This window comes from Panthera leo, chromosome C2 (genome assembly GCF_018350215.1).
Source record: "Panthera leo isolate Ple1 chromosome C2, P.leo_Ple1_pat1.1, whole genome shotgun sequence".
Classification (NCBI taxonomy): domain Eukaryota; kingdom Metazoa; phylum Chordata; class Mammalia; order Carnivora; family Felidae; genus Panthera; species Panthera leo.
In genome coordinates this window covers 122199719-122211454 of record NC_056687.1, presented here as the reverse complement: position 1 = coordinate 122211454, position 11736 = coordinate 122199719, and the positions used below count along the sequence as shown (strand labels likewise).

Sequence of the window (11736 nt, the reverse complement as noted above, 5' to 3'; positions counted from 1 at the left end):
AGTTTAGTGTCTTGAATATCTTCTAAAAAAAAAAAAAGTTACATGCTCTACCAACTCAGCCAGCCAGGCTCTGCCTGCCATTTCCATTATTAAGAATAAAAGACAATAAAATAATACTAAGTTTTACAGATAGTGCTTATATAGCACTACTGTAGATGTTTTACATATTTTAATGTATTTAGTCCTCACAACTCCCTCGTAAGGTAGGACACTCTTATGCCCATTTTATAGATGAGTATTAAGTGTGACATTTACCAGTGACATGCAGTCTGCACATTTTGTAGTAATTTAGGAACACATAAAGAGCATAGAAAGCTGAGGCAATCAGGGGGGACTTCATGAAGCAAGTGGCCATGGAAGGAAAGATGGGCCCTGGTTAATCCTACATGGCTGGGAAAGGGTAGTGAGGGCCTTGCATGTAGAATGGAAGTTTCCAAACAAAGGGGTGGAAAATAACATTTGTACAATGTGGTGATGAGTACAGATTTTGTGTTATATTATTTTCTGTACCTTTGTGCACCTTAGAAATAATTAACAAAAATTAAAATATTTAATTACTGTGTTCTGAAGAAAGAACACATTTTCTTTCTCTAAGTCTTTGATATACGTATATATATTTACCTATATATTTACATTTACATATATATAAGTAAATGATAGTTTTCTTTATTCTTTCTAAAATAAACCTTGGTTTTTAAATTCTATTTGCCTGTTAAACTACTATGCCTTGGAATTTTTTTTTCATATGGATCTCTCTTACTCCTTATCACAACTGCATATTCCACACTAAGAATGTTCCATAACTTATTTTTCCCTTCCTCACAGATCCCAAGTTTCTGTTACAAGCATTATTTGTAAACACTGTACCAACCGTAAAAGCCTTTCCCATGCACTGTCTGAGGTAGATATCAGGAAGCGGAAATGCCATAAATCCCATATTCAAAAAGTGAATCAAGGGGTGAATGGAAAATCTCTGTACTTCCCTGTCAATTGTGTTGTAAACCTAAAACTGCTATTTAAGAAAGAAATAGTCTTAAAAGAAAAAAGTCACAGACGGGCACGCTGGCGAACCGGGAATCCAGGCAGTTTCTCACCTGCTCCGGGCCGGAGCGTGGGGTCCCATCAGCCCGCCCGCTGGCGGGCCCAGGAGGCACCTGGTGGAGCCTCCTAGCCCCCGGATTAGGTGCAAAAGCACGGTGACCTACTACCCTAAGGCCACGCTCTCCGCCCCGCCTCGAGGCCCTTCATTGAAAAAAAAAAAAAAAAAGAAAGAAACCTTGGCGATCACGTGAAACCGGCATGCCGGCCTCATGACGTCACGAAGCGCGGACCAATGGGAGCTTCTGTTTATGTCGGGGGTCATCAGAATATCAGAGCCCCCGCGCGCAGCCTCACCCCGCCGCTGCCGCGCCGCTCTCCGGCTCTGGTCGAGAGCGCCCAGTTGGAGCGGGAGGCGGCGCGGCTGCAGCGCCGCGGGGAGGGCCGCGCCGGTTGCCTTCTGCAGCCGCGTCTCCGCTAGCTGGCCCTGCGCCGTCCCTGGGGCACTGTGCAGCTTTAGTCCGGGACTGAAGCTGCCGGCCTTCGCGGGTGCCTGGATCCGCGTCCCGCCTCAGCGCCTGGAGGACATGCGGAAGAGAGAATGAGCCAGAGGGACACGCTGGTGCATCTGTTTGCCGGGGGGTACGGTCCACACTGCGCGTGCGGGCTGGGGCTGAGGGTGCTGGGCTGAAGGCCGTGGCCTGACACGCGGGCGACACGGGTGAGGGGGCTCCAACCCGCGGGGCCGAGAGGGTGAGACCCGGGCGGGGAGGGGTGAGGGGGCTTGAGCCGGGGGTGCTAATGAGGCCGAGGTCGGACGGGGAGGGTTGGGGGCTGAAGCCGGGGCGGGGCGTGAGGCCTTAGGCCCGCGGAGCCGGGGCGAGGCTGGAGCGCGAGCCCGAGGAGCGGCGGGCGGGGCTGGGGGACTACGCGGGCCAGGGCCACGCGTCGCGGCCTATCCAGTGTCCGAGATGCGGGGCCGCGGAGAGGAACGTGGCTGCAGGCCTCACGGACGTTCCTAGGCCTGGGGGTACTGGGCGGAGGTGCCGAGGCCGAGGACAAAATGGGCGCCGGGGCCGCCTCCTCCCTCCCCCCGTGCCGCGCGTGCTGCGAGGCCTCCTCACGTCGCTCACGCAGCACCTCGGACCTCGGGTAGCTGTTTTCCCGGCCCACTCCGCGGGGGTGGGTCTTTGGGGGGCTTCCGGCACCCGCGGGGAGGCTTTGGTGTTCGCTTGCCCGCTGGAGCTGTAGGTTTCTCGCTCTCGGAAAATTTTCTGCCCGGGTTTCTCCAGGTTGCGAGATGCGGTGCAAAGCGTCAGTGCCTTTGGGGTCAGATTCTTTTTGTGAAAACCAACCCTCTTGCGCACCCGCTGCTTTTCGTCTGCTGAAAGGAGAAAGTCGGGGGTAGGGAGAGGTCAGATGCTTTGGCCATAGTTACTGTGTGTACAAGATTAGGACTCAGCCTAAAGTCTCAGTTCCCTGATTGCCAGCCTACATGCTACAGATACTTTGTTGAGCCAGTTTAGTCTCTTTTTTAGGTTTATTCCTTCCAAGTTATTTGGGGAATGCTAGAATTTTTTAAGTTTAAGAGTTACTTGTCTGTGGGATCATGTTACTCCAAAAACGGCTTTGGTGAATTATGCTGAGGCTCTTTTCTGTCTATATGACTGTATAAAGTCTCATCCCCTTAAAGCGTACAGTTTGTTTTAAAATCGACCACTTTAAGACTTTATTGCCAATGATGGCAGTACTTTTCTTTGGTGGGCGTATTCACTCAACAAACTCACTGTGCACCAGCCATGGGCCAGTCACTGTTGTGGCATAAAAAAGTGTTTTTCTTGTGATCTGTGAGGCCAAGCTTAGGCGATGTATTTTCCACATTTCTGAGACTTTTACCAATGATCCATCTTTCTGATACGTTAACTAAATCTTAGCAAATTAAATCATTTTTTTAAAAAACCATTAATCATGTAGGTAGGTGTTCTTGTAAAGGTATCTTGTTATGCAAACAATTGGGCTTCCTTGCGTAATTCTATCACAGGTAATACCTGAAAGTTAGGAGACTGCGCTGCTATTTTGAGTGAAAAATGGACAAAACCTTTTTCCCATTATGTTATTTTAATAATGTCCATTATTTTAATTGCTTCATTTGTAAGGTGAGAGAGGTGTACTATATGATCTCTAAGGCCCTTCCTAGGTCCTAACATTTCTACTACTCTACGTTCAAGATTCCTGTATTAAGTTTTGTTAAAAGTGGGGCACGGTAACTTGAAGTGTTAGCTTGATTGCACTGACTTCCCTATTTGGATTAAGATCATCGGTCATTTTTTTGTTATGAATACATGTAAAGGCCCTCCTTGTTAGATTTTTCCCTAAAAGCAGAAATGGAGAGTGTTTGCAGCATCTAAACAATAGATTTAGGAGCCTCTCCTCCACAAAGAACCTAGCATTTGCAGGTTATTTGGAGCATTAAAAGGTACTGGGATGTAGGGCCTGATACAACATAGGTGATCAGCCTTGTAAATTCCCTTCCTTTGTATCTCTTGACTTTACATTTATATGTGGTTGCATAATTTGCTGCCATAAAATCTGGTTTATCTTTTTTTTTTCCCCTTGGTGTATCGTTTTCAGAGAAACATTAGAACTAGGAAGGATGGTAAAGATCATCTGGCTCATCCCCTTAAAAATGTGGAAAAATACTGAGGTGTATTGATTTACCCAAGGTCAAACAGCTTTCCATTCATGTAAAATGAGAGCTAAATAATGTCTAACAGATCCTTCTATCTCTCTGTTATATGAAGTCAATTTTATAGAATATTCTGGAAGTCTGTATGTTAAGCATTGTGGAAGTACACATTGGGTTGTGCCAGTAACGTTCTCAATTGGAGATGTTGAATTTTTTTATATATGAAAGTTGCTTACTTAGGCAATTGTTTTCAGGACATTCTTCATAGAAAACTAGATTTCATTATTTTTATCCTGATAGAATTACATTAATTAGGAATTAGGAAAGTTTTTGTTTTTTGTTTTTTGGGTTTTTTTACTTTAATAGTAATAAGCTGAAGAAAAGGAGAGAGATCTTTTTATGAGCTTTACACACAGGGATCATTTAGATTAAGTTCTAAAAACTCAACATATTTTAACAACTAAATAACCTTTCATAGTGGCATTTAATCTTAGGCAAAAATTGAGTATATGGCCTTTGCATCATTTCCCTGATAATTATAATTATGTTCAAGTATGTGTTTATTAGGATTTCAGAGAGATTTCAAATAGCCTAGTAGCTATGTTATTAAATCAGAAACATTTGCAACAGACCAGTGCTGGACCTTGGGTCTGGACCGGTGCTGGACCTGGTTTATCTTTAGGACACCCTTTGGTCCTATTTTGTATTTGCCAGAGTTAATCTTCAGAATTTATAAGGTCATTGGTTAGGTCAGGGAAGTTACAGAAGCAACTCGTGTTAACCTGCAAAAAAGGATGTAGATAAGATTTATTTAAGCTGTACTTCTTAATTTTTTTTAATGTATATTTATTTTTGAGAGACAGATAGATAGACATGAGCAGGGGAGGGTCAGAGAGAGAGGAAGACACAGTCTGAAGCCGGCTCCAGGCTCTGAGCTGTCAGCACAGAGCCAGATGTGGGGCTCAAACTCATGAACGGTGAGATCATGACCTGAGCCCAAGTTGGATGCTTAACTGACTGAGCCACCCAGGAGCCCCTGAGCTGTACTTTTAATAACACTATATGTATGTGAAGATACAAACAGTATGATATATATTTTTAAATTCTTTAATAAAACTATTTATTGTCTGTTATTATGTCAGCTACGCGTGTGCACCAAGAGGCACTTTGCTTTTTTATTTTGTTCTTTGAGAGAGATTGTCTCAAATAGAAGGAATAAATCTTGGAAACTGTCCTTTCTAGATTTTTTTGATGTTATAGAATAATGAACTTGTATGCTGTTCAGCTGTCAAACTTGGCTGTTCTTTGCTTGCTAATCAAAGCACTTAAAGCCAGTGAGCAAGTGGCTTTGAATTGTAACTTTGTCTTTTAACAGTAAAGCATCCAATTTAGTACTTTATTACTAGTAGTAGCAAATCACATTGGTGATACCTTGCAACTGATCTTAACTCATAGGTCACATCACTGGATCAGAGGGACTCAGGACCAGTTAGAAGGCAAAAAGAAAGTGAAAGCCTGCTTTAAGGCACTTGAAGTGGGAATGGTCAGGGGAAGTGTGAGAGGAAGTTTGGAATGCAGAACCAGAGAGGCTTGAAGATAGCTGGATGTCAGAAAGCCTCTGTATGCCTTACACACTCTTCCAACTGATGATTGTTAGCCTTTAATATCTCATACAGAGGAGCTTCTTCACATGGTCTTTTTTTTTAAATTGTGTATATTTAAGGTATACACCACAACATGATGATTTGATGTAAGTATACGTAGTGAAATGATAACATCACATCTGATGCAGTTGCCATTTTTTGTATGTGAGACCATCTGAAATCTCTTAGCAAATTTCCAATATTCAGTACAGTAGTATTTTAATCATTATGTTGTACATTAGAACTTTAGACTTACTCATCCTACATAACTGCAATTTTGTACTGTTTGACTAATACCTTCCTATTTCTCACACCTCTTGCCTTTGTTAACTACCCTTCTATGGTTTTTGACTTCTATGTTGTTTGACTTTTTTTAGATTTTACATATAAATGAGATCATGCAGTTTTTTTCTTTCTGTGCTGGCTTATTTCCCTAGTATAATGCCTTCCACGTTCATCCATGTTGTAGACGGCAAGATCTTATGCATGGCCTTCTTGATCTTGGAGTCATCGCAGCCTCACTACATTATACATTTCTATTTTGCAAGTTTTTTTCTTTATTTAGTTTTTAAATGTTTATTTTGAGAGAGAGTGCACACACATGAGCAGGAGAGAAGGACAGAGAAGAGATAATCCTAAAGAGGCTTTGCACTGTCCGTGCAGAGCCCCATGTGGGGCTGCAGGGCTTGAACTCAGGAACTGTGAGATCAGGACCTGAGTCAAAATCGAGAGTCGGATGCTTACTGAGACACCCAGGAGACCCTATCTTGCTAAAATTTTAAAGCATTATATTGGCTGTACAAATTAATGTTCATGAGGAGTTTGCTCATTATAAATGGTAAAAAATACGTAAATCAGTATTCATTGCTAAGAAACTTTCTTTTTGGGAGACTAGAATACACCAATTTTTTTTTTTTAACGTTTTTATTTATTTTTGAGACAGAGAGAGACAGAGCATGAATGGGGGAGGGGCAGAGAGAGAGGGAGACACAGAATCTGAAGCAGGCTCCAGGCTCTGAGCCAATCAGCCCAGAGCCCGACGCGGGGCTCGAACTCACAGACTGAGATCGTGACCTGAGCCGAAGTCGGACACTTAACCGACTGAGCCACCCAGGCGCCCCTAGAATAAACCAATTTTAATATAGAATATTTTATTTTTAATATTTTTATATAGAATATTTTAAATATTTTAAAAATAATTTCTAGTCTTTTCCATTAATTGTTTTATAACTTGGTTGACATAATAAAATGTGCTATCCAAATCTTACAAATTGATAAATGAGACAGTATATATTTAATATATTTTAGTTGTACTCACACATTTAAGTTGTGAAGCTGAATATGCATGTATTGTCCCTGCCTTCCAGCTATTAAGTTAGCATGCTGCTTTAATCTTGCAGTAAATTGACCAGTGCATAAAAAATACCTCTACCCCCAAGCACTTAAGATGTGTAATAATAACAATACAGAAGAACAGATTCTTCTCCTTATATCCTTCCTGGTTAAATTGCATCTAACTTAATATAGAACAGCATGCTTCAAATTTATAGCAACCCATTAGTGGATTATGAAATCAATTTGGTTTATAACCAACATTTTTAAAAAAAGATAAAAATTCTGCAAAATGTGCATGGGGATATACTGCATCTTGATGTAAAATACTCCTTCTGGATTTAAGTTAGAGATTTGAAAGGAAAAGAGCTGAACTAAGAATCAGGAGATTTGGTTTGTTCTTTAATTGACTGTGAACGTAGAGCAACTAATTTTCCCTTGGAGGACTTTTGTTTCCTCATCTGCAGAATAAGGAAGTTGGGCCAAATACACTGTCTCCTACCTGTTAAATCCTGAGTTATCAAATGCTACAATGTTCATTCACTCATTCAGCATGAGTGCTTGCTATGTCACAGGCCTTAACAGAGATGTTGGGGTTATTAGTATTGGATATAAATTGCTGATTTCCTGATGCTTACATTGTAGCATCAGGGAGCACAGCAGAAGATAAAGTAAATAAAATATGTTAAGTGACAATATGGGCTGTAGAAAAGAGTAGTGCAGGGAAGGTGGATAAAGAGTCAGTGTAGGGGTTTGAGAGAGAGAGAGTGCAAGCAGGGGAGGAGCAGAGAGAGAGAGAGGGAGAAAGAATCCCAGGCAGGTTCTGCACTGGCCACAGAGAGCCCAGTGTAGGGCCCAAACTCATGAACCGAACTGTGAGATTATGACCTGAGCTGAAGTTTGATGCTCAACCGGCTGAGCCACCCAGGCACCCCCATTGTAGGGGATTTTTTATATGGTGATCAGACAGGACATCACTGAGAAGTGACAACCAAGCAAAGATGAGGTGAGGTAGTAACCCATTCTCATATTTGAGGCAAAAATGTGAAGATGAAACAGCAAGAACAGAGATCCTGAGGCAAGAGCATGGTTCATGTAGTAAACTCTAATTAGAGTTAGAGCAGAAGCCAGTGGCTTGGACCAGGATGGACATGACGAGAAGTGGTCAAGATTCCTGATTTATTTATTTATTAAAAAAAAATGTTTTAATGTTTTTATTATTTATTTTTGAGAGCGTGAGAGAGAGCATGAGCAGGGGAGGGGCACAGAGAAAGGGGAGACACAGAATCTGAAGCAGCTCCAGGCTCTGAGCTGTCAGCACAGAGCCTGATGTGGGGCTTGAACTCAACCACCAGCTGTGAGATGTGACCTGAGCCGAAGTCGGCCACCTAACTGAGCCACCCAGCTGCCCCAAGATTCCAGATTTATTTTAGGGTACTGAGTCCAAGACACTTGCATACCATACACATCATTTTTTCATGGGGTCCAGTGAGTGGGTCCCAGAAACTTCAACCATCTGCTCCAGTTAAAAACCCCTGCTGTTCCAAAAAAACAAATACTGCTAGAGTTTTGATTAAAATTATTTTAAAAATAAATGTATGCATATCGTGTTTTTTTAAGCTCCTTTAAGATTTTTATTAATCAGCATTCCCCATCTCCCCTCTCTCCACATTTCCTTCCTAGTGGGAACCTAGTATATGTCTTAGCTATGTGGAATTTTCTTCATACTTTCTGTTCTGGTAGATGAGGATTTAGTTATACCATTCTCTAATTCCCCTATCTTTCTATTCTCAGTAGATAGTTACATCACAGTTTTTTGGTTAAATCAATGGGCAGTGTTTACCTTATTGTGACACTATAAATATTGGTGATAGTAGGGCTCAGTTATTGACCTTTTCTTTCTTGAATAACTTCATTTTTCCTCCCTTGGAGTTAATAATCGCTGCACATTTAAAAATGCTTAGTGGGGCACCTGGGTGGGGTTAAATGTCCTATTTCGGCTCAGGTCATGATCTTATGGTTTGTGGGTTTGAACTTTGCATCGGGCTGTGTGCTGATAGTTCAGAGCCTGGGAGCCTGCGTTGTATTCTGTGTCTCCCTCCCTCTCCGCCTCATCCCCGCTTGTGTTCTGACTCTCTCTCTCAAAAATGAATAAATGGTAAAAAATTTTTTTAACAAAAAAATTAAAATGCTTAGTAATATGGGTACTTGAATATTTAGTTTTATATCATCAAATATATTCATCTGTCAGTCTTTTTTTCCTGAAGTTCTTCATCCCTCTGAACTTTGTTACCCAAATCCTTTCTGGACTGGTTATTTTCTAATCCTGACATTTCTTGGGATTCCTTTCTCCCTCTCCTGTGTTATTCATTCTGTTCCTAAATTCAGTTCCCCAGCCCCCATTTTATTGAGATATAATTTGACGTAGAACCTTGTATTGTTTTTAGGTATATTCCCTCCTCTTTTTTAGATTAAGCCCTTAACTCGCAGAACACATTCTTTAGTAGCTATGTAAGAAAAGGTACAAGGTAGGAAAATTCTTAAATATTTCTTTGTATGCGAGTGTATTTATTCTTTCTGCTTGACAGGTTTGGTACAGAATTCTAGAATAAGTAATCTGCAGTTGTTGGGAATTCTATTCTTTTTTTTTTTTTTAATGTTACCTTTTATTCTTCGTGGAAGTTGATAATATCTTTGTTCCCAGCATTTTATTTTATTTTTTAAAGTTTATTTATGTATCTTATTTTGAGAGACTTAGCAAGCAGGGGAGGGGCAGAGAGAGAGAGCATCTCAAGCAGGGTCCAAGCTGTCAGCACGGAGCCCAACACAGACCTTGAACTCAGATCGTGAGGTCTTGACCTGAGCTGAAGTCTGACGCTTAACCAACTGAGCCACCCAGGCACCCCTTTGTTCCCAATATTTTAAAAGATTGTAGTAGTGCAACTTGGTGTGAGGTTTTTAAATATCTATTGATTCTACCTGTGAAACCTGACCAGAGATTCTTTTAAGCTTTTTTTTTTAAAGTTTATTTATTTATTTTGAGAGAGAGAGACTATGAGCAGGGAAGGGGCAATGAGAGAGGGAAAGAGAGAATCTCAAACAGGATCCACACTGTCATCGTGAGTTCAACCTGGGGCTCCAGCCCGTGAACCTAGCAATCATGACCTGAGCCAAAACCAAGAGTTGGTTGCTTAACTGACTGAGCCACCCAGGCACCCTGACCTCAGAGATTCCTAAATTCATGTTCTTTAGAGATTTAAGCTTCTGCCTGGGAGCATAGTTTTACTGGTAACATGGTGGTGAGTGAGAGGGGTAGATCCCACTACGGTATCCCAACTTCACTATATAGCCTATCAGCCAGCCCTTCTATTTTCAGTTCTTTGCCTTACTTCCATCTTGAATACTTCATGCCCTTAATCTTTAGGCCTCTGAGATTCTGCAGGGTAAAAACTGCTGCTTTCCTTTGGTATTTCCTTCTTTAAGCCTTTCTTCCTCTTTGTTAAGTCAGTTACCCCTTCCTACTTGCTTCATTGCTTGAAATCTTAGGTCTTGTTCATTTCTCCCCTGGTTCTCTGTCTTTGTGGCATATTTCTTTAGACAGTTGAGGTTTTTGACGTGGAGAAGAAATAGTCTCTAGTTAATCCCTGTTGTCATAAGTAGAGATTTTATTTTTTTTAGTTTTTTTTAATGTTTGTTTATTTTTGAAAGAGAGAGAGAGACAGAGTGTGAGTGGGGGTGGGGCAGAGAGAGAGGGGGGGAGACACAGAATCAGAAGCTCCGAGTGATCACAGAGCCCAATGCTGGGCTTGAACTCGTGAACGGCGAGATCATGACCTGAGCTAAAGCCAAACGCCAAACCTAATGAGCCACCCAGGCGCCCCTCGTAAGTAGAGATTTTAAGTGTATATTGACTCCAAGAGTTTTTTTCTGCATCGATTTTAATGATTTCAGCTTGGATAATAATTTTAAATGACTTTAAGATAAAAACAGCATGAGAGATACTGGAGTGTCACCCCTGTGCTTGCATACCTGTTGCATTTTGTAATGTAAAACTGCTTCAGGACAACCTGAGTGCTTGTGTGAACACCTACTTACATCACTCCCTAGCTCTGTACAATTTAGATCCTCATTACTTGTTGAATTATGTTTTTAGGAATTACGGTATATATATATCTTGTCTGTGGTCTGACCTTAAAGTATTTGTAGTAGTTTCTGTTACAGAATTTTAGGTATTACTATCAGTAATAGATGCTGATAACTTCAGTAGGTAATATTTTTTTAGTATTTTCTATGTGCCATGTCATGAAATACTGTACATGGGTTATATCATATATCATTTTTACAAGAAGACTGTTTTCCCCCAGTAGATTGTTTTTTGTGTGTATAATAGGTTTATTTTCTTGGAATCAGGAGTAGGGTAAGAATCATGGCCTATGTGCTACCTTGGCTTTTTGTTTTTATTTATTTTAATTTTTAAAAAATACTTTATTTTTAAGTAATCTTTACACTCAATGTGGGGCTTGAACCCATAACCTCGAGATCAAGAGTCGCACACTCCACCGACTGAGCCAGCCAGGCACCCCTATATTTATTTATTTTAATTATAGAAGTAATTCATGTTCATTCTGAAACCCAAGAATACATTTTATGTTTTACAGAATATAAAACCAAATATGCATGATTATTAAAATTTGGGGCCTATTTCATTTTTATGTTCAATAAATTTACAAAGTAAATATACTAAGTAGTTAAAAAGAAAAAATCCAGGTAACTTCACGTTAAAAACAGCTATGATCTACTCTAAGTAAACCACTATTGTAGTGTGAATACGGTGTTTTACTGCACAGGTTGTCTTCAGTTCTGCAGCATATACTACAGCATGTACTGTGATGATTCACATTTCTTGCCACTTAGCCCTTACCAATGAACAGAAACAAACTTGTGGCTTCTGTTTAAGATTTTGCTTCTGGTCTTTTACATAAAGGTGACCTTTGGGGCGCTTGGGTGGCTCAGTTGGTTGAGTGTTCAACTTCAGCT

General features: G+C 41.0%; 1 protein-coding gene across 1 annotated transcript in view; it reads left to right on the top strand.

The window, feature by feature from the left end:
- Positions 1 to 1404: 1404 nt before the first annotated feature.
- The window catches only part of SLC25A36 (solute carrier family 25 member 36), a 37129-nt gene continuing 26797 nt past the window's right edge, over positions 1405 to 11736 (top strand). The window contains exon 1 of the mRNA XM_042955198.1: positions 1405 to 1680. Coding sequence (XP_042811132.1) covers positions 1640 to 1680 — 41 coding nt within the window. The 5' untranslated portion in view covers positions 1405 to 1639. The remainder of the gene's footprint in view (positions 1681 to 11736) is intronic.